This window comes from Colobus angolensis, unplaced genomic scaffold, assembly GCF_000951035.1.
Source record: "Colobus angolensis palliatus isolate OR3802 unplaced genomic scaffold, Cang.pa_1.0 Scaffold8, whole genome shotgun sequence".
Classification (NCBI taxonomy): domain Eukaryota; kingdom Metazoa; phylum Chordata; class Mammalia; order Primates; family Cercopithecidae; genus Colobus; species Colobus angolensis.
In genome coordinates, this window is record NW_012121820.1 from 12,605,121 (window position 1) to 12,626,740 (window position 21,620).

Consider the following 21,620-nt stretch of genomic DNA (forward strand, 5'->3'; position numbering starts at 1 on the left):
AGAGCAGGGGAGGGAACCCAGAGGCTGGGGATGAGACTAGGCAGACCCTGGTTATCATAGGGACAAGGACAGGGAAAAGCACCCCCTTCCTCAGTTTTCGCGAGTCCTGTCTTTGGGTTCACAGGACTTTGAGGATGGTGAAGAACGTAGTTACTAGCCTGTTCCTGGTCCCAAGCTTCCACAGCCCTCAGAACCTGGCTTTTGTGGTTGCTCTGGCAGGTGCCGAGCAAAGGGAGAAGGGAGGAAGGCAGCTGCTCTGGTGGGGACTGTAGGCACCTTCCCTGCTGTCCACTTGGATAGGTGGTGAGCCCCAGGGTACTGAGAGGAGCCTGAGCATTCACCTGCCATTAGTGCCTCTTCCTTCAGGAGACTGGCTTGAAATGTGTGTGTGTGTGTGTGTGTGTGTGTGTGTGCGCGCGCGCGCACACGCACACACACAGATGAGCACCTATATGTGTTAATGAATAGTTTTTCTTGGTTAATATTTTTTAACTTCTGTTCCTTTCCATAAGTGGATGATTCAAAATTAATGTGACTTGGCCAGGTGCAATGGTATTACAGGATCACACCTGTAATCCCAGCACTTTGGGAGGCCGAGGTGGGCAGATCACCTGAGGTCAGGAGTTCAAGACCAGCCTGTCCAGCATGGTGAAACCCCGTTTCTATTAAATATACAAAAATTAGCCTGCCGTGGTGGCGGGCGCCTGTAATCCCAGCTACTCAGGATGCTGAGGCAGGAGAATCGCTTGAACCCAGGAGGCAGAGGTTGCAGTGAGCTGAGATCGCGCCACTGCACTCCAGCCTGGGTGACAGAGCGAGACTCCATCTCAAAAAAAAAAAAAGAAAAAAACAAGATGAATGTGACTGGAGTTAAAGGTGAAATGTCAGGTTGTTTAGTCACTGAATTCAGAGAGCTACAAGTGCTTGGTCTTTCCCAAGAGTCAAACCCGAGTAGGAATACATTTAAAAGAAAAATCTACCACATGGTACCTATGAATCCTGTAATTTGTTTAGGGACATCTTGTCACTCATCCCTGGTTCCTGCCCATACAGTTTTGTCTCATTCTTGCAGTTTGCTTGAAACAGGGCCAGAGCCCCACATGAGACTCTCAGCAGGAGTGAGGAGTGGGCGATGGCCCCAGCAGGGACCCAGCACAGCAACCGGGTTGTTCCCTGTTAGACTGGGTCAGGGCCAGGGGAGAAGCAGTCACCCCTGTGTAGAGGGTTCCCGCTGCGCTTCTGAGCAGTTGCTTTGTTCAGAAGTGTTAGGAGGGTCAGATTGTGCCATAATTGTTATTAAAGAGAAAACACGCCCACCTTCTTCTCTCCCCTGCTGGCCATTGTTCATTGAGAGTTTTACTGAGCGCAGCCTTTGTGGAAGTCAGGGAGGTTGCCAAAGGCCTGTAGATGCCTCCTGACAAGGTCTTGATTCCTGGTTTTCTAGCACCCATTTGCATTTTAGTCTTCAGCACAAAGCCTTGTTCCCTGTGTAAGACTGGGGAGTGACTGTTGAGCAGTCTGCTGTTAGGAGAGATGGCTGAAAAGGTGATCATCTTGGTGCTAAACAAGAGACAACTGCCCTGTTTTTGTTTGTTCTGAGGCACAATGAAACTTTAGCCAAACTCTGCAAGAGGGTCCCCTCTCCTGTCATGGCCAGGTGAGCGACCAAACCGCGAACACGGCACACTCGATCACTGAAGCCTCGGTAGAATGGCAATTCTTTACCCTGGGTAAATGTTTTAACAAAAAAATGAACCCAACTTTGGTTTGGACTGTGGTCGTGACGAGGCAGGAGTGGGGTTTCCCTCTTGGGGCTGAATCTCCAGGCCTCATGAGGTCCCCTGTGGGGATGCTGCTATTTCTAAGATGCAAATTGCACATTTCCTAGATTTTTTATCTGGATTTGGATAAAGGAGGGGAACAGGGACAAATTGCTTGTACAATTTGAAATGGGCCTCAATGGTACTTCGAACCTTTTGATTATTCCTAAATAAAAACATATTTCACATCTGCTGACTTATTTTATGGGGGAGTCAGGAAAAAAGCCAAAAACACTTCACTTCTTCTTGCCCACTTCTGTGGATCTTAAACCCCAGTGGATGGGTGGGGCAGTTTCCCTCGGTTCACTAGAGAAGTTCCAACTCACTGTCTTCTGCACTGATGAGTTCACTGCACTGGCTTCTACATGAGAAAACGGTGATATGTTAGAAATCATGCTAAATAGATAAAGGCAAACAGTCAAAGCTGGTGTCATCTGGTGAGAGGACACTAGCGAGTCTTTTTCTGTTCCTGTGAGTGCTGAAAAGCAGAGCCTGTCATTTGCTGGAGTGGGGTTGGGTGTTAGTGAATATAAGGACCCAGGGGCCTTCTGGAGGAACAAAACTGAAGCCCATACTTTTAAGATCCAAAGCCATTGAATTTTGTTGGGGTGGCCCTGAAGGCCTGGGGCAGAAGGAAAAAGGGTCCTTTGAAATGAAATCACCTACGGTGGAGCCAGGCGGTGATTCTGGACACCAGAATAGGAGTTCAGCTTCTATCATGGGGAAGCAGTGTGTGTTGAATCCCAAAAGCCAGGTCCTTGGAAACTAGACCAAACTGGCATGCAACTGGCAGAGCCAGTCAGCTGAATGCCGTAGTGGGTGGACTCAGGCAGTGACTCACTTGGGACACTGTGGGTGATTCACAGGAGCGGCCAGCCAGGGGGTTGCTGTGGGGTTCCTCCAGGCAGAGAACAGAATGCCTAGGTTAACCCCTAAGCACAGGTCCCCTGGGAATTACTCAAGTACCCAGAGAAGACAGGAGTCGCAGGCTGAGACTGTGCTTGATCCATTTAATTAAAATGTGAAGAAGGCACTACCTTTTCATTCACCGAGTTAGTCTGGTGGGATAACCTAAACCTACTTGCTTTCTACCCGCCCTCAACAGAACTCATATGGTGAGTGATGGGCTTAAGTTGAAAGACAAGTTTCTAGGTCCAGGCCCAGCTCTCAGGTGATGTTCAAGCTGTGCTTGGTCAGGAGGGAGACCCCTGCCTTCTCTGCTCATGGCCATAGATACTCAACCGAGGTCAGAAACGGCTCCTGCCATCTTCCCACAGGGCAGCCTTTTTCCTGTGGCAGGGGGCAGAATGCCCCCTGACCTTGTAGGCTCTGCCCTGTATGTGTACATGTCTGCTGGGCCAAAGCTGTTGAAAGTGAAGGTCTGTCACTTTGAACCCAGTCTACTTGTCTCTGGTGTGTCAGCCAGAAAGTTCTACCGGTGATGACAGGAGAGCAAGGAGCCCGCAAGGGAGCCCATCTGCCTTTTGGTACCACTGACTTCCCTCTCCCAGCCCTGCCTGCTCTTTTAGTTTGCCCTGCCAAAATCAGTATTTTTCAACCCTCTTACTCATTTAATATCACCTTGGGAGGTTTTGAACAATACCTATGCTAAGGCCCTAGGTACCAGCATTTTTCAGACGCTTCCTAAGTGGTGCTCATGTGCTGTTAGGGTTGAGACTCCACAGGTCATAAACCTGAGCTGTCGCACTGTCGGGTGACGGCCTACAAGCATGGGACGGGGCAAACAACTCCTGATGCCAAAGCATTCGGCCCCAAGTGACGGTCTTCCCTACCAACACTCCGCCTTCTGGGTCAATCAACGTTTGTCAGGTCTGTCTGGAGGAGTCTTGAAGTGAAAATGATCTTTAAATTTGCTTGAGAGTTGGCACGTTTTCCACTAGGAAGAACAATCAAAACATTTGCAGTGAGAGGCAAAGGCAATGTCTTACAGAGCCCAAGAGAGGTGAGTCTCAGGTCTGCAAAGCTGCCTTAAGAAAGGCATAGCAGCTGTCCGTTCCCCAGGTTGTGTTCCAGAAAGACACTTGTTCAGCAAATAGAGATATGTGTTGATGAAAATTAAAAGGGTCAACACCAACAGGCCAAGGATGTCCTAACCAACGCAGATGGGCCCTAACAGAAGGGCCTACACAGTCCTCTTCCTTCTCTGATAGGAAACCTTTCTCTCCAGGCCATAAACATCTAGAGAGGAAGCATGGATCATGAGGGCCCAGGTGAATTCCCACCCACCACCTTCTTGTGTATGGGAAAAAGCCACCCTCCTCTCTCTGAGCTGGGACTGTGAAGTTGTAGAAGAAAGTCACACAAGAACCTGAGCACTATCGCTGTTTGATACTGGCATGTTCATGTCATCCATGGAACCAGCTCTATCATCTAAAATTTTTTGTGTGGCATCATTTTTGTTCCATCCCAGCACAGCCCACTATGAAAACCAGAGCCTCAGGAAGAGAAGGGCCTTTCAACTGTGTTCTGGGCACAGAGATTTCAGCTGCCAAGTCCTGGAGACAACCAGAATGGCACCTGGCAGTGTTGACTGAATGCAGTATTTTTGGAAGTCAAGGTTTCTGTGGAACTGGAAAGGGGCTCTGGTTGGTTCCGGCTCACCACCAAAGCTGGCTGGCCACAAAGAACCCAGGCAGGATGTACTCTGCTCAGACACACCCTCAGAGGATGAGCGGGAGAGAGTGGACCCACAACTCCTGTTAGCCCAAAGGAGGGAAGGACTGCTTAACCTGAGACGTTTCCAGAAACTTCCCACCTGCTTCTATTGCAGAATCATCCAGCGATTGTTTCTACTGAGCATGTCCCCACACAACAGGCTTTCCTGAGCCCCCCCAAAGAGCAGACAAGTCAAAGGAAAAAGGACATGAGGATGATTTATTTGGCAGTCAGATCTTAAGAGGGCAGCAGAACTAGCAAATGGCCAACCCTGAGCCCAAATGTGGGCAGTAGGTTTGTGTGTGCTGAATGCTGGCTATGCTATGAGGCACCTTTGCGCCCACGGGCCTGGACCCCGGCCTCTGTCCTGAGGTGCGGGCTGCCTTTTTAACCTTCCCATCTCCATCCCTGGATCTTTTTTACCAGTTAGAAGCTGCCATAAGGATGGCGGCTTCATTCAGCACCCAACTGCTTGTACCCCACCCACCCAGAAGGCAGGCAGCTCCTCAATCGCTTTTTCATTCCTCAGGGAAAGCATATTGAGTCTTCTTTGACTTAAAAACAACCTCACCAAAATAGGCTCTGCTATTTCTTCTCTTCTCTTCCCCACACCCCCCCCGCCCCCCAATTCCTGACAGTGCGTTACACAAACTAAGCCCTCTTAACACAGCAGGCAGCCCACCTGCCACTCTCCTCTCCAAGGCTCTACTCCAAGGTTTCCCTACAAGGGTGAGGAGCATGAGGAGTAAATAACTTAGTTACAATACCATTGAGAAGAAAAATAATACTGCTATTTTTAACATGATCCCCTGTATCTTTCAGGCTGGGTCATGTTCCCAGCCATGGGCAATGTGCCCTTGTGCTGTGTCCTCCTCCTCAGGCAGGGCAGAGCCCTTCTCCATGCAGGCCCTACATTCCTCTACCCTGGCTCCAGGGCCAAACTGCAGGGGCATCTAGCCTCTCACCCTGCCCAGCTGTGGTTTTAAAGCTACAGGACAATGTAAACTTTGTTTCCCTGGCCCAGCAAGGCTCCTCCTCCTCCACTCTTAGGAATGTCAGTAGCTCCTTGGAGTCTCCTGTGCCACTGGCTGAGGCAGCCTCTCTCTCCAAGGGGCTTCGGCCATGGTCCTGGCCCCACAAGATGGAAGGCTCCATCTCCAGAAGTCAGGGCCAGATGTGTGTGCTTAATGCGAAACACAGTACAGTTTTTGCCTTCATCCAGAGCTGGGACATGGAGGCCCAAAACAGTAATACATCTCATTAATGGCTTGCTTTCTGTCTAGCATTCACTGCTGGAATCCAGGCTTCAGGCTGCGAGACCCGGAAGGCCGCCACAGGGGGCTGCTTCCAAAGAACCCAGTTCGCGGCATTCTACGAGGCGCACAGCACCTGCTGCTCTCCAACGAGGCTAGGGTACAACTAGAGGCGGTTGTCTCCATTGACCCGAGTCCTTCTTGGGGCCCTGGACAGAAGAGAAGAGTGTCCTTACTGGCAGGCAGGGCCTTGTAGCCCAATCAGGCAGCCCAAAGCCAGACAATATTACAACTTTTCTACCCAGGAGAAAGAAACACTGAAGAAGTAGGACCTAGCCACTGCCTTCCTGGCTCTGGCACCCCTCCATCTCCCTCCATCTCCCTCACCTTCGTTCTCGACTGTCAAAATGGTCTGCAAGATGCTCCTGGGAGATGCGGAAGTCCTCAAATGGCTGCTGGTAGCGGGATTCAAAGGAGCCTTCCCGGGCTCGGCCGTGAAACAGCTGGCCTGAGGCATCTGAGCCCCGCTCCCGCAGAGACGTACCACTGAAGGGACTGAGGTCACCATTCTCCTGCTTCAACGAAGGCAGGTGCACAACAGGGTCGATGACTCCTCTGTACTTCACGAGGCTGCTGTCTGGCTCTCCTCCCACCCACCCCCTGCCAGCCCACCCCTGCTGCAGATACCTTGGCAGGGAAAATATCAATCTTGATCAGCAGGGAGGCCAACTCCAGGTCCTCACTGTAGTTGTTCTTCAAAGGCACTGCTCTGTATCCTAGAAGGAGGAAAAGCCTGGCCCTCAGCCCACGAGGGACAGCAAGGGGCCCAGCCCCACCCTGCCAGCAAGATTGCAGGGGCACTGCCTCCAGGAATGGTCCTCACCTGTCTTCAGGCCTTTTACCGGGAAAGTAGCCTGAGCCAGGAAATTCTGGTCACTAAACATGTCTTCCTCATACACCACAAAGCGCAGAAAGGCAAATTCAGGGTTACTGATCTGGAAGTGGAAGGGCTTGGCCGGCCATACAGGGTTGAGTCCATTGTCCACTATGAAGGCAACAACAAAAAGCTCCAGGTCACCCTGGGAGAGGATGGGATGACTGGTGGGGAGGGGCTTGCAGTGCCCCAGGAGAATGGGAAGACAGACTGACCCACAAACTCTGTCTTCTGCTTGGTGCTGTCATACTCAGCTCCAGCCACCTCAATCTCCACAAAAGGGCACACAATGCCTCGGCCATTCTTTGGCAAATGTCGGGCACCCAGCACCTGTAGGCAGACAGAAGGGCCTGGGATTGTCCTTCCTGCTCCCTCCAATCCCCAACTGCGGAGGCTCAGGCAGGATTTGTGAAGTGGAGGCAGTGCGCCCTCTGCTGGGCCCCCAGGACACTGCCCATGGAGTCTCTCCCGACATCGGGGACCTAAGCTGTCCAGAGCAGCTGCTGCCCAGTTTATTTGAGGTCTGAGCTTTAGCCAAAATTTCCATGTGAGTTTTGCAATCCACTTCATGTTAAATCCATGTCTATTTAACACAGAAATCTTTTAAATGACCTCCCCTTAGGGGAAAAAAAGATCTCATCAGAACAAGTCACCCCATGGCTCTGCACATCCTAGATGCATAGAGTGAGTGCACGCTCTCTTCACCCCTTCAACGACTCTGCTCAGGCCCCATCCACCCTGACCACCTTGATGCCTGAAAATGCCCACTTTTGGGGAACCCAACATAAACAGACTCCAACGGCAACCAGCCCCTTTCCCACCCTGAAGCCCAGATGAGCAGCACCCACCTCAACAGAGATGGCACACGGCTCCAGCCCGCGGAGGCTGCTCTTGTCAAAGGGGTCAAAGGCCTCATCCCGCATGGTGCTTGGCTGCAGCACGTAGCCACAGTGCCTGCCCGTCATGAAGAGAGCCTGGTTCATCTGCATAGGCTTGTCTGGAAGAGGCAGGTTATGGTGTATTCCAGTCCAGCTGCCCCACAGTACCCCTCCCCACCCTCCTCACAGGGGACCTCCTCACCAGGGGTCTGGAAGTTGAGGGCCACTAGCTGACTGCCACAGATCCACATGGGCAAAGGATCGTAGTTGGAGGAATCCAGTCGCTGGCCCTTGGGGTAGATGCGGGAGAGCTGCAGTCGATTGTACTGAAGGAACTTCTTGCCTTTGGCCTTGTTCACGTATTTCTCAGCCTTGGTTTCCGGGAAGGATGACATGTCCCGGTAGCAAGCACGTTCTGTGCCAATCTCTGGGCCAAACAGGGAGAACACTTACAGAGCCCGCCCACCCAGAAAGTGTTAGGAGGATAACTAAATACTCCTTTTGCACCCACCAGGCCCTCTAGGCACACGCACACCCCGCCTGGGCCCTGGCCCTTACTCTCTTCATCGAAGGGAACAGGCCGGCAGTAGACAACAAGTTCAGAGAGCTCCAGGGCGATCTTCTTCCTCCGTTCCATTATCTTCCCTTCAGTGAGCTGGTGACACACACAAGGCCCTGTAGCCCCAGGCTACAGCCCTGCCCAGGAGAAGGAAGCCCCTGCCAACCTTGGGTATGCCCACACTGCAGGTGCTCTGGGCCCATCTCCCACCCTCCCCTGTACCTTCCAGATACCACACCCAACGGTAAATGAGGGAGCTCTGTCCTCAGCCTCATCCTGGAATCATCTTTCCTCTTTTCTGTCCCAGAGGACACATTTGCCCTCCAGCCTTCTTAGAGGGGTGGGGGATACAGACTCCTCATCACCACCCATGTTCCCAGTGACCTTCCAGGGATCCTGGAATTGGCCACACTCCCAAGTGACACTTTCTGACCATTCATTACTCAGCCTCATCCCAGGGTAAAAATGATTCTTCTGTGTCACCTGTGACTGCACTGGGGATGTAGGCCCCTGGCTTGGTCTCCATCTGTGTCCTAAGGATGATCCTCACTGCCTCAGCTCCCCCAACTCCAATATAACCACCCACTCTTCATGGCAAATCTCTACAGAAGCCCACTTACAAGCACCCCATCCTATCCTCTCACCCCTGGAGGACTTTCTTCTTTCAGTGGCTTTTTTTTTTTCTTTTTTTTGAGACGGAGTCTTGCTCTGTTGCCCAGGCTGGAGTTCAGTGGCGTGATCTCGGCTCACTGCAACCTCCACCTCCTGGGTTCAAGCGATTCTCCTGCCTCAGCCTCCCGAGTAGCTGGGATTACAGGTGCCCGCCACCATGCTCGGCTAATTTTTGTATTTTCAGTAGAGACAGGGTTTCACCATATTAGTCAGGCTGGTCTCAAACTCCTGACCTTGTGATCTGCCTACCTCAGCCTCCCAAAGTGCTGGGATTACAGGTGTGAGCCACCGTACCCGGCCTCAGTAGCTTATATTTAGACTCTTCCTTTTTCAGCCTAGACCCCCGGATCCAGTCCTTCAACCACCTGGTATGCCAGCACCTTTTCTTCTAGGGGACAGCCTGGCAAGCACCCTATCCCTTCTCTGTTTGGCTTGCAGTTGCCCTCTCCAAAGCAGCTACAGACCCATCTACCAAATGCACTTGGTGAAAGGGCCACCAAGTAGGAATTCCCTAGCCCTTGAGAATACTTCTCTGTTCCCCCAGGCTCAGTGGAAGAGGCCACCCTTCCCCAGAAGGCTGGTCCTACCAGCTAAGCCTGGGCTCCATCTCACACCCTGCTTGCTCCTTTCAGCTATCTGCATGAAAGCCTGCTCAAACCCCAGCCACCTGTCCTCTCCCTCAAGGACAGGCCCTACAAAGGCTCTGCCTTTGCCATTCCAGACTCCCCACTGCCAACCAACCCCAGCCATGCTGCTGATGCAGCTCCAAAGTCTCACCAGGGCTATTTGCTGCTGCTGAATCCAAAGGGCACTTACAAGTTCTTATCGTGCCTGTCTTTACCTCTGTAGCCCTCAACACAGCAGACCCCCTCCCTCAACAGTGGCCCGCAGTCTGTCTGACCTGCCTTTCCTGGGCTCCTTTTCTTGCCCATGCCTTCTCATATGGAGCTTCTCAATCCATTCCAAGTTCTCCTCCTATTCAACACCACCTCATCCCTTCTATGCCTGAGCCCCCACTCTATTCCTGCTTCCAGCCCAGGACTTCACCTCTTAGCTCTGGTCTTGTGTATCCAACTGCCCATTAACCAGACCCACTTGAACAACCCATCAGTATCTCAAACTCAACATGACCTAAACACACCACATTGCATCTCATGTGTGTGTTTCTTCTCCATCCCTAGCTAAGGCAGGGGCTGTGGCCTATCTAGCATAGGCCACTGGCTGCCCCACTGCTCTGAGGGGGCTTGTGCTGGGAGCTGGAGGCCTTAGCTGCCTGACAGGCCCACACACTGCCCCCCACCAGGCTCCAGCAAGATCTCACCCTGGCATCTGCGGTCTGGGCCACTTCACGGATCTTTTTCACCCAGTCCTGCAGCTCTTCCTGTGAGTCGGCAGCAACATCCAGGGACCAGTGGGCCACCGACGCCATGCTGATGGAGAAGACGAACAGCCGGTTGTTCTTGCCCTCAGGACGGATGGCTGGGAGGGCGAGAGCAGACAAAAGCTGGGAACAGACATCTCACCCCCTCCACCCCACTTCACACCGCAGGCACTGGCTCAAATGAGTTCTATCTCATCCCATTTCCTCCTTCCCACACCCCATGAGGGGAAGGACTGCTCTGCAGGCCCATTTTACAGATGACGATGCTGCAACTCAAACAAGTCACTGCTGGTTGTAGTGGAGCCAGTGTTCCAACTTAGCTCTGACTCATGCTTCTTCCCTCAAGCCATGTCTCCCTCTCCACCCCATCTCCAAGCCTCTGTCACATCCCTGTGGTGCAACCCATTAGGCCTAGGGACGTCAGCCAACCAGGAGCATCATCCTTGCCGATTCTGGCGGGTTCCCCAGTGCCTGGCATGGGGTAAACATGCAGGGGTCAAAGCTGAGGGTGACAAAGGGAGCCCAGGGTGTCAAGGGGATGTCCAGAGCATGGGGAGAGCTTCGAGGGAGGGCAGCCTTTGGGGTTCAGCCATCAGCTTCCTCCCTAGGAGCAGGAGAGAGATACAAAGAACCTCACCCTAGGGAACAGTGGGCAAGAGAAACGGATGGGAGCTCACCAATCTGACAAGCCGGCACATCCAAGACCCCCCGCAGCAAGTCCCCTAGGGGGCTGTTCTCGTCCAAGTGCTGTGGGAAGCAAAGCCCACCAATGGTCAGCATGGCTATTGCAGGTGTGTGAGGGGATATCTGTGTGCATGGGACAAATACATCTTGTGGGTGTACCTGTGACTGCCAAACGCGGCACAGGTATATGGGAGACTACGAGCGTGGCCACGTGGGCTGTGTGACCAGTCCATGTGAAAGGTGTCTATGCATGCACGTGCGTGCTTGGGACTGTGTGATGGGGGCATGCCAAGGAGAATCTGGGGATAGGGAATGCTGTTCCTCAGGTGGTTCTGGTCTTACCTCCCTCTCTGGCTCCAGGGCCACGGGGTTGACCATCTCTTCCACGTAGTTTGATGGGAACCACAGCTGCTTCTTCCCTCCGTAGTCCCCTCGCCACCTGTGGGAGCCATAGGGTGCTGACCTCCAGCAACCACCCCAAACTCCCATGAGGAGGGTATCCTTCGGTAGGGGCTCCCATGCCTAAGCCAGGCTGAGATAGGCACTGCTGGTGCACACAGGAGACAAGCACATCACAAATGCATGTCTTTGGGGCCCCAGCTCCACTGGGGCCCTTGGACTCTGGGCCTACCACACCACTGGCTCACCAGCCTCCCTCTTGCTTCTCCACATTCTGGATGATGGCGCTCTTGGTGAAGGTCAGCTCATCCTCCCTCTGGGCCTTGTAGTCAAAGAGGGCTTTGACTGCACACTGCAGAGGTGAGAAGCACCAGTCAGAGCAGAAAGGCTCTCCCTGCCACTGCTGACCTGGGGCTTCACGTGCACACACACGTGTGCCTGGGCTTCCCAGCCTGGGGTCAGGCCAGTGGGAGATGACACTGCCATCAACAGGCCCCAGTTATAGTTCTTGTTACTGCCCTGCAGGGAGGCTCCAGGACAGATATGATCAGAGAGGCAGGGCCTCTGCCAGTGAAGTACCTCAGGACCCAGGTGGAACCTTAAGCCCCACCCTGGGCCACAGGGAGAACCCTGAATCTGCTTCCAGGAGTCAGGGCTGGCAGGCCAAGAAGGCAGGGTCTACAGTTGCCCTGAATGCCTCCCCAGGACCTGGAAGCATATGGGGCCTGGATGGGATCCCACCACTCATCTGTGAAGTGGAAAGAAAAACCTCCTTCCAGATCCCCTGGCTGTGGAGGGGAGGGGGTGAAAAACAGGGCCCAGGCCTTTTTAGAGAAAAAGGCAAAACGAAAAAGAACCTGTGTTGACAGAGCTCCATGAGGCTGGGGAATGAGTAGCCAGTGTGCCTCCCAGCTCCTACCCCACTGCGGCCCAGGGAGGAAACGGGGGTCATCCACAGGAGTTTTAAAGGGTCACTGCTGACCTAAAGGGTAGGGGCTAGGGAGTGGGTTGGCCCTGGAAGACCTGCGGTTGCTCACCAACCACACATCTCTCACAACCTCTTGGGCCTCGGAAAACCACAACCACCACTTCTCCATAAAGACCACAGATGGCCCAGAACACAGGAATGAAGCCCCAAGCAGCTGAGCAGCTGGGGACCCTCCCCAGCTTCCTGTACCCAGAGGCCTGAGCTGTACCTTGAAAGTTGGCATAGGGTTTGCCTCTACATAGAAGCCAGGGTTGCGTCCCTCATACAGTGCCCCGTAGTCCGGCTCCTGGAAACAGGATGCAATGGGATATGTTAATGCCCCAGAGCCTAGAGGTAGGAAGCAGCTACTGGTTTCCGCAGCAGCTTCCCTTTCCCCCAGTGCAGCAAACTTCCACCTGGCCTTCCTCATCAGGCCACCAAGGCGGCCACCACCACTAGCACCTGGTCCACAGGGATCCTTCAACCTCAGTGGAGACGGCTTCAGAGGCCTCAGGCCGGGTCTCACCCTTTCTTTTCTTCACATTCTTATACGTGAGGCCCAGTCCAGGATTCTAAAATCTCTCAGGTCCGAAATGCCCAAACTCCCAAGTATTTCTGAGCTATGTGCAGGTGGGCCCTTCACAGACTACCCATATTCAGTGCTTTAGTTCAGTGGCTCATTGGTTCACTGCTGAGCCCAGTCAGGAAGAGCCTTTCCACTCCCTACACTCCTCCTGCCACTCCTCTCCATCACCTGAGCCCCTGGTGCCAGTGGACAACAGGCCTCTCCCCAGCCAGCCCTGTCTACTGAGGACAGAAGTCTCTCAACTGATCTCCTGGTCCTAGACCCCTTTCTTCTGTCCAGGGCCCTTATCACCAGCTGTGCTGCCATGAGTCCTGACTTTTTCCCTCAGTGGTCTCACCTCCTGTGGCTCTGCCCTCCATACCATCCACCAGGAGGCTCCACAACTACTCTTGGGTAGCCTCTTCTTACCTGCCCTAGGACAGAGTCCAGGCCAAGCCCAGGTTGATGAGTTTCCACTGGGTGCACCTCTCCCAGTGTGAGCCCCAGAACCTCCTCACTCCTCACCCTGGCTCATGGGGAACCCACTGCTTATGTGCCTGTCCCCATCCTTGTAGACACTGCTCAGGTGTCCCCTCCTCCAGACACCCTCCTGGTACCCACATTGGCTCCCAGCTGGACTCAGGGGCCTTCCTATGAACTCCTACAACACCCCAGGCCTTGCTGTTACACATATCCAGATTATCCAGTGACTGCTAAGATTCTGGGTCTCTCCTGCCTCCCCTGCCATGCCCCGTCTACCACAGCCCCTCACAGCTGTGCCAATCTTCTCCAGCGCCTCCTCGTTGATGGGATAGCGCAGCTTCATCTTGCGGTATAGCGGGTGCTTCTCATAGTAGCTGATGAGGTCAACAAGGCTGTCGAACTCCGAGTTCCCTAGCATCACAGTCTGGCCCTCTTGCTGGACACGGCAATGCTTGATCTTGCCTTCAGCCCTTCACAAGGACAAAACAGTCACACAGGGTCAGGGCAGCTCAGACTCAAGCAAGGCCCCACAACCCAGGGCCACACCCCTCACCGGAAAGAGATGGCATATGAGTTGGGCTCATTCCGCTTCCGCACCAGGAAGGCCCCATCACGAGGGACACGCATCAGCATGTGCTCAGCCTGTGCTCTGGTCAGGCTCGCGTGGTACCACCTGAGGACAGGCAGAGTCAGGCCCAGCCAGCACCACCCATTGCCCTGCCCTGCCCTGCCCAGCCCCAGGTCCCTCCCTCACTCTTTGCTCTCGTGGGCATTGGTCTGTGGGACAGGCTCTGAAAGTCGCATCTCAAACTCATTGCAGCGCAGAGGCACCTGCTGGTAGTGTGTGATGAGGTCATAGAGGGAGTCAAAGACGAGGTTGTCTGTCAAGAAGAACTTGGGGGTCCCAGCATCTTGCCGTGAGTGGATACGGCAGTGCTGGACTTTCCCATTCCGCCTGTGGAAGACACAACATGAGGGAGGCTGGGAGAAATAGGCCAGGGCCCCAAAGAAAGTTCCACCCCAGATGAGGCACCAAGCCTCAAGGGGGGAGGCCAATCTCCTGAGGAGCTCAGGTGTGGGCAGTCGCACTGAAAGGCTTCAAATGAACCGAAAAGGGAGGGGTATGGTGGGGGGTGAGAGAGAGAGAAATTTATGTTCCATGTAAAGCATAATTATTGTCCTGGATCAAAGGCTCAAATGTTAACTGATTATCTCTAGGTGATGTCGTGTCTGTGTACACACGCTGACTAAACATGTGCATCTGCATGGGAAGTGTTACCAGAAAGAGAGCGTGTAGTCGCCCACGAAGGTCTCACTCTCTCGCACGAGGAAGGAGCCGTCAGGGGCCCCGGTCTCGATGCAGTACTCAGTGAGCAGGCGCTCAGCGATGTGCCGCCCGTCACGCCCTGCCCCTAGCTTCCCATGGAACCACTTCTCATTGGAGTGCAGCTCTGTGCTGCTGCTGACCTGTCAGGGGAAGGCAACAGCAAAGACACTGGGACCCTGGCCCAGGCCTGACCTGGCCCAGCCCCAGACCTGAGCTGGTTCCTCACCTCCTTGGGCTCCTCCTCATCCTCGTTGCCCTGGTCACTGCTGGTCTCCTCAGAGTAGTAGATCTTGCTGCTGGTCAGAACGAAGTAGTGGGGATACCATTCCTGGAACGGACCAAAGAGGGACTTGTGAGCCAGGGTCCTCACACCCACTGGCCCACCACCCCCAGCCCGGCCCAGTCCTCACATGGTTCACAGGGTCCTCCAGGTAGAGGATGCCGTTCTTGATGGAGTTGCTGATGTCGTTCTCAGAGTACATCATGGATGTAGGCACCTCCTCATAGGCACTGCCCTCCGCCAGCTTCTTGTGCTGGAAGGGCAACCAGAACAGGGCAATGCAGACTCCAGTCATCACCCCACTTCCTCACCCAGGCTTAGGCCCAATAGCCGAAGCCATGGCCTGGGCAAGGCACTGAGAAGTGTGGGGCTTCCCCAATAAGCCCACCACCCCCACCTTGATGAGGATCTTCCTCTTAAGCTGGTTGGGTGAGGGGAGCCCATCAGCGGAGATCTCCACGGGCTTGGTGAGGAGTGTGTCCCCTAGCACCTTCTTGAAGTGCTGGGCCATGTTCCTCTGCTGGGCAATGCTGCAGTGGTCCTCAATGGACAGGATGACTGGGTACCTGTGGGGTGGGGGACAAGCACAGTGAAACAGATTCTGCAATTCTCTGGGGTCTAAGTAGCCCCTCACAGTGAGGTGTTGGGAGGCAAGGGCCTGGGGGCTTCTTGTCTATAAAAACTATCCCAGACCATAGCCACTGGCGGGGAAGCGGGGGTTCTACAGCTGTGGCAGCAGTGGAAACCAAAGGGTGGCCACTGATGCAGTCCCGAGCTGGCCCAATTATGGAGGCTGCTCAGCAGTGCAAGAAAAATGAGGCCACCAAAGAGGCCAGGAGAGAGGAGAAGCCTCCAAAGTTAGCTGTTAGAGCCCTGGTGAGCTAAGGGAGACCAGTGACCACAGTTTAAGCAGTAAACAGAATGGAAGGAATGGGATATAGGGAAGACAATCTCTTGGGCTGTGAGGGCAAAGGAGTTGGCAGGACACTGGCCTAAAGAAAGCAGGGCATGTTTCCTGAAGATGAGAAGAGCATGTGTTGTACAGTCTAAAGGGCCCATGAAAAAGAAAGTGGGCTCAACATGTAGGAAACAGAAAGTGTAACTTGGGAAGCAACAGCTCAAACAGGAAGCAGGTGACGAGGAGAGGCCAAGAGGAAGGACAAAGATGAAAGGCTGAGGGAGAGGGGACAGGGTATTCGAGGAGTCTTGCTGCCCTCTGTCCCTCTAGAATGAGAGAGCTGGAGCCAAGTTAACCCCTGGGTCTTCCAGCCTCTGACTCACTCTGAGGCCACAAAGGCATGCTCCTTGATGGTTTGCAGGACATCTGAGAACTTGATCTTGGTGGTAAGGGTGTGCCCATGGTAAATAACTGGCATCCCATCTGGGCCGTCCCAGCAGTCCACTGGGGAGCAACATCATCATGGTCAAGCGGGCAGGCCTCCCATCTTCCCTCCCCCAGCCCCGGACCCCACGCACACTCAATACAGCGACAGCCCATCCGCAGGCAGCGAGCATAGGCTTCCAAGGAGGACTCACTGGAGAACTGGTCCCCGGTCAGGTACCTGGATAGGCAAGGAGAGGCATGTATGGTCAGATGGGCCCTCCTGGGAAGAAGCTGGGTGGGCCCGAAGGAGCCACACTCACGTGTTGTGTGAGGAAGAGATCCAATAGTGGGAAAGGGGGTTGTTCATGGTGTCCGGGCATACTGCATCCAGCTGCGAGTTCCACACACTATTCTCTTTGGAGAACAGGAAGGTGACAAACTGTCCAGGAACATGTGGAAGGGAAGAGAAAGTGAGTCCCTGCCCGGTCCAACCCGAGATGGTAGGTTGGAGGTAGGAGAGAGAGTGCTCTGTCCCAACTGGGGGTGGGCAAGATGCATAGTAGGTAGGAACAAGGTGGCATCCCTAAGAAGCATCTAGCTCCTGAAGCCCAGGTGGGGTTCTGGTCACCCCTACCCATTCTCTTGACAAAAAAATGGGTGAAACGTCGGAATCACCTCATCCAGGAAGAAGTATGGCTCCTCGATCTCTCGCAAGGGGTCTCGGAGGAAGCTGAGCATGAACTCCTGCACCTGGAGGCGATCAACAGCCCACAGCTCCTGATTGGGGTGGGGAGGGCAGGGAATGAGAGAAGCCTCCAGTCATTGATGAGCCCAGCCCCCCAACAACCTGACAGCCTGGGCCAATGTCAGCCCAGCCATACCCCCTGGTAGTCAAGAAGGAACTGCTGGAACTCAGGAAGGGACACTCGGCAAAGCTCCGGCCGCTCCCCAGCCCTGCAGGGAGAGAAGGTAAGCTAGCTAGCATGGTCAACAGACAACAAGGTGCCCCATGGAAGGCAGAACCCAACTCCCAGCCAGCACAGCTTCCCAGAATGGTCCAGCATGGTTCCCTACTCCCACTGCCTCCCACCTGGATCAGGAATCGCCCAGTGGCGAGATGAAGGGGGCCCAGGGAAAACCCCACCACCCCACTCCAAACCAAACCTCAGAGTACTGGCTTCCAAGAAGGGGAGGTCCATCTGCAGGAAACAGAACCTGGTCAGGGCAAGAGCCCCTGGAAGGCCATGTGGGAAAGGGGCTAGTAAGAAGACAGGCTAAAGCAGCAGATGGGGGTAGGCCTCAAGAGGAGAAGAACTGGAGAAATGGCACCCAAAAGCCCCTAAGCAGGGCAGCAGGGCTGAGGCAGGCAGAGCTGGGGGGTGGGGTGGAGGAGCAGGGGCAGGGGTTGAGGGAGGGCAGGTGGCTCATGCACCGTCTTCTGGGCGCTGTACATGAGGCTGCGGTACAGCTGAGCAAACTGCCCGTAGGTGATGTCCCCGCTGCGCTGCTCCAGGTCCTGCATGGTATAGAGCGGGAGTGCCAGTCAGGCAGTCAGGGCCCCAGCTGCAGGGCTCTTGGCTTCCCCTGCCCCCAACTACAGACAGCCCTGGGGGGCACTTACCGTCAGCCGCTCTCGGAGGAAGCGCATGTTGGGGACCCGGTAGTTGACCTGGGACAGCATGTTCTTTAGGTCCTTGGCTGATATACTGAGAAAACAGGGACATCCCCAGTGGTCCCATCCAGCTTCTCATGACCTCTGACCTGTGAGTCGAGCCCACCTGGGGCTGGACAGGTAAACAACACTATTCTGGGAACCTGGAGTCCTGAGGGCGAGACTGGATCAGAACCCATGGGGTGACCAAGGTTAGTCCCTTCCTTTCTCTGGACCTCAGTTCCTCAACTGAGCAAAAAAAAAAAAAAGCCTGTAATTCTGGCAAGGAAGATGTGAACAGATTCAGTAAAGTGGGTCAGGCATGGGAGGAAGAAAAACCACTCCCCAGGCCTCTCCTCCCACCAGCACTGCTCAGGCCTGTGCCAAGGTGGCAGTCAGCCCATCCAAGACAGAAGGCAGGGCTCACTCACAACTTCCCTGCTGGGGGCAGCATCGCAGCGGGTCCCTACCTGCTGCCCACTGGGATGCTGGGAGTTTGGTCCTCAGAACCCACTAACCCATGAAGGGGAGGGAGGAGGAGGGGCATGCTCCACCAAATACAATGACTGGCAACTGGGCACCTCCTCGGGCTAGACAGGGCCTGGCTCCAGGAAAGAAGCTCAGAGAACAAGCGCCCCTGCTCTCCAGGGGTGTCCTGCCCAGGATGTGAGGCTGGGGACACTGCTGGACCTGGCAACAGGATGGACAAGGGGGAAGGGGGACTTTCTCTCCTGGAAGGTGGTGTCAAGGAGGGGAGGGGAGGGTGGGGTCACCTCCTCTGAGCCCCAAGAGCCTGGGAGGAGGCACCAAAATTCCCCAAGGGGGCTGAGCGCCACACTGAGTGGATCAAACGCTGCGGAGGGAGGGCTGGCTCTGTACAGGTGCCACCTCCTCTGATCCTCAGTCACCCAGGAGGTAGGTGCTATCAGGGTCCTTGTTTTCCAGTGAGGAAACAGAGGCCTTCTGGTTGCAACTGCCTGCATCACCAACCTTGCCCTCTGTGGTCTCTTTCCCATCAGCATATGAACAGCCTGGTACTTCTTCCACCAAAAACACCTGTCTTGTCCCTGCTTGGCTCTCCAAGTACTGCCCTCTTCTTTGCTCCCCGCCACAGCAAAACTCCTTGCAAGAGTCATATTGCTCCCTCTCATTCCCTTGAGCCCCTCACCACTTGGCTGACACCGCTCTTCTCACCATGTTAAACCCAAGGGTCAACGGTCAGATTTCACCACTGTCTTCTTTCTTGGGCTGCCAGAACTCAGCACTCTGGGGGTTCTCCTCTTACCGCACTATTTGTCCCCAACCCCTCCAATCTCTAATATGGGGGTGGTCTGGGGTCAGCCACTGGACCCTGCCCTTTTCTTGGTCTGCTTGCCCCCTAGGTGATCTCACCCAGCCCTGTGGCTTTCAGTGTTATCTACATACTCCCAACTTAAAATCTGCAGCCCCCACTGTGTATGTACCTAAACTCAGTCTAACCACCTGCCTACTCAACATCTCTCCCTGAACAGCTAATAGGCTTCAGAAAACTTAACACGCCTCAAAGTGAACCCCTGAGCTTCCCTCCAAATGGGCTCGTCCCATGATCTTCTCATCTCAGTCAATGGCGACTGTTTTCCAGTTGCTCGAGCCAAAGAGCATACTATTATCCTCAATGCCTCTCAAACCCCAAAATCAATCTGTTAAGGACATTCTTTCTGGCTCTATCTTCAAAATACAACATGGCCAAAATCCAGCCACTTCCTACCATTACCATCATGATCCAAGCATTCTCATTTTTCACCTGGAGTGTGGAAACAGCTCCTAACTGAGCTCTCCACACAGCAGCCAGAGTGATCCTGAGTAACCCATCAGGTCACATCACTCCTCTCTTCAGAACCCTTCCACGGCTTCCCATGTCTTTCAGGTCAAAGGATCTCACCACGGTGCAGCACCCACACCATCTGGTCTTTGCTCCCCCTTCTCTCCTTGGCCCCTCTGGCTGCCACACCAGGCCTCAGAGCCATAAGCCTCAGGGCACCCTTCACACACTACTGGCCACCCTCACCTCCAGGACACCCAAAGGCAGTTCTACATATCCAGTCTCTGCCCACAGCGGCAGGGCACACAGCATGTGGCTGGCTCCTCTCACTAGCTCACACCAAGGCCACCAGAGGACTTTGTGCAGAAAGCTACATGTGGCAGAACCTTCTGCCCACCGCCCTGGCCCCGCTTAAGGTCCCCTGGGTCCTCTGGCTCTCCAGGCAGCGAATTAGAGGCCTGGCTAAGGTTCTGGATGCCCATCCCCACCCTGCTGGGCTAGAGCCATGGCTCAGTACTTACCGATCCTCACGATTCCGATCCACTGAGTAAAACTGCTTCCGGAGCCACCTGGAGAAAGAAGCCTGAGGTGAGGGCCACTTCTCCATCTACGGCCAGGCCCGGGAGATGCCTGGGCACACAAAGGGACTGCTGTTCCTGTCCCCCTGGTCCCTAATGCTCCCAGCCCTAACCCCTTCAGGAGTGGTTCTTACCTCTCAATCTGCAGGGGTGTGGGTGCCTGCAAAGTATCCTCCATCAGCCAAGTTAAGCCCTTGATCCACATGTTCACTTCATCCTCAGATGTGGCTGTGAGCAAGGTATCAACAGCTGCACCGAGGGCACATACCTCCCACTGGGCAGGAATGAGCAGTCATTCCCCTAACTATCCCCTACCTTCTCCACCCCCTTGACTCCCACCTTGCAGGCTCAGCGTCTTCAGGCGGAATTCCATTCCATAGAGAATGACAAAGCAGTGTGACTGGTCCGGCCGGAAAGCGGGGTCCTCTTGATAGCGATCAAAGTCCCGTGAGGTCTTCCCTGGGCGGATCTCCTTGATTTCACGAATATCAACTAGGAAGATAGCAAAGAGGCCAAGGTCAAGCTGGGCTCTCCCAGAGTCAATACCGAAAGGAGGGCAGCCTAGTTTCCTCGTTTTTTTTTTGTTTTTTTTTTTTTTTTCTGAGACGGAGTCTCGCTCTGTCACCCAGGCTGGGTACAGTGGCCGGATCTCAGCTCACTGCAAGCTCCGCCTCCCGGGTTTACGCCATTCTCCTGCCTCAGCCTCCTGAGTAGGTGGGACTACAGGTGCCCACCACCTCGCCCAGCTAGTTTTTTGTACTTTTTAGTAGAGATGGGGTTTCACCGTATTAGCCAGGATGGTCTCGATCTCCTGACCTCGTGATCCGCCTATCTCGGCCTCCCAAAGTGCTCGGATTACAGACTTGAGCCACCGCACCCGGCCGATTTCCTCATTCTTACACTGTCTTTCAGGGAAGAACCCCAGAGGCAGAGCCAAGACCACTCAGTCACTCTGAGTAATAAGAGGGCTGGGTTGAGTCTAGGGATAGGCCTTGCTAAGTAAGGGCTGAGACGTCAGAGAGGGCTATATGGGGGAAAGGCAGTTCTGTGGGGTGTCCCTTCCCTATCTTTGTTCCCTCACTGAGACATTTTGACCTGCGAAAGAGCTGGACTCCAGAAGGAGAAATAGGGACCCAAGGCTGTTCATGAGGACCACTTCCTGAGACGAGGTACACACCAATCAAATCATAAAGTCCCAGAGGCAGGGCTGGGTAAGTCAAGATGGGCCTCGGGATCCCTGGGAAGTAGGCTCAGGCCCAGAGGACTGGTGCATCCCTGAAATGCCTAATTGCTTAAGACATTCCCACACAAGTCTCAGCAAAGGGCCTAATCCCCACCTCATCCCCTGACCACGGCATCGGCTGTCCAAGAGCAGCAGTCATCCTGGA

General features: G+C 54.3%; 1 protein-coding gene across 2 annotated transcripts in view; it reads right to left on the minus strand.

Annotated features, from left to right (window-relative positions):
* Positions 1-4,696: 4,696 nt before the first annotated feature.
* The window catches only part of PLCG1 (phospholipase C, gamma 1), a 39,068-nt gene continuing 22,144 nt past the window's right edge, over positions 4,697-21,620 (minus strand). The window contains exons 2-32 of one of the 2 annotated variants that reach the window (XM_011929044.1): positions 20,572-20,724; positions 20,367-20,460; positions 20,176-20,223; positions 17,824-17,908; positions 17,635-17,718; positions 17,367-17,401; positions 17,084-17,156; positions 16,878-16,979; positions 16,523-16,641; positions 16,355-16,440; positions 16,160-16,280; positions 15,276-15,444; positions 15,009-15,131; positions 14,825-14,926; positions 14,551-14,738; positions 14,026-14,226; positions 13,825-13,944; positions 13,561-13,741; positions 12,453-12,530; positions 11,505-11,608; positions 11,200-11,296; positions 10,851-10,920; positions 10,114-10,271; positions 8,120-8,216; positions 7,764-7,988; positions 7,532-7,680; positions 6,899-7,013; positions 6,633-6,794; positions 6,437-6,525; positions 6,137-6,321; positions 4,697-5,958 (exon numbers count right to left, since the gene is read on the minus strand). In XM_011929044.1, the coding sequence (XP_011784434.1) occupies positions 5,916-5,958; positions 6,137-6,321; positions 6,437-6,525; positions 6,633-6,794; positions 6,899-7,013; positions 7,532-7,680; positions 7,764-7,988; positions 8,120-8,216; positions 10,114-10,271; positions 10,851-10,920; positions 11,200-11,296; positions 11,505-11,608; positions 12,453-12,530; positions 13,561-13,741; positions 13,825-13,944; positions 14,026-14,226; positions 14,551-14,738; positions 14,825-14,926; positions 15,009-15,131; positions 15,276-15,444; positions 16,160-16,280; positions 16,355-16,440; positions 16,523-16,641; positions 16,878-16,979; positions 17,084-17,156; positions 17,367-17,401; positions 17,635-17,718; positions 17,824-17,908; positions 20,176-20,223; positions 20,367-20,460; positions 20,572-20,724 (3,656 nt within the window). In that variant the 3' untranslated portion in view covers positions 4,697-5,915. Of the gene's footprint in view, positions 5,959-6,136; positions 6,325-6,436; positions 6,526-6,632; positions 6,795-6,898; positions 7,014-7,531; positions 7,681-7,763; positions 7,989-8,119; positions 8,217-10,113; positions 10,272-10,850; positions 10,921-11,199; positions 11,297-11,504; positions 11,609-12,452; positions 12,531-13,560; positions 13,742-13,824; positions 13,945-14,025; positions 14,227-14,550; positions 14,739-14,824; positions 14,927-15,008; positions 15,132-15,275; positions 15,445-16,159; positions 16,281-16,354; positions 16,441-16,522; positions 16,642-16,877; positions 16,980-17,083; positions 17,157-17,366; positions 17,402-17,634; positions 17,719-17,823; positions 17,909-20,175; positions 20,224-20,366; positions 20,461-20,571; positions 20,725-21,620 lie in introns of both variants that reach the window. The other variant, XM_011929043.1, reaches the window with a different exon arrangement.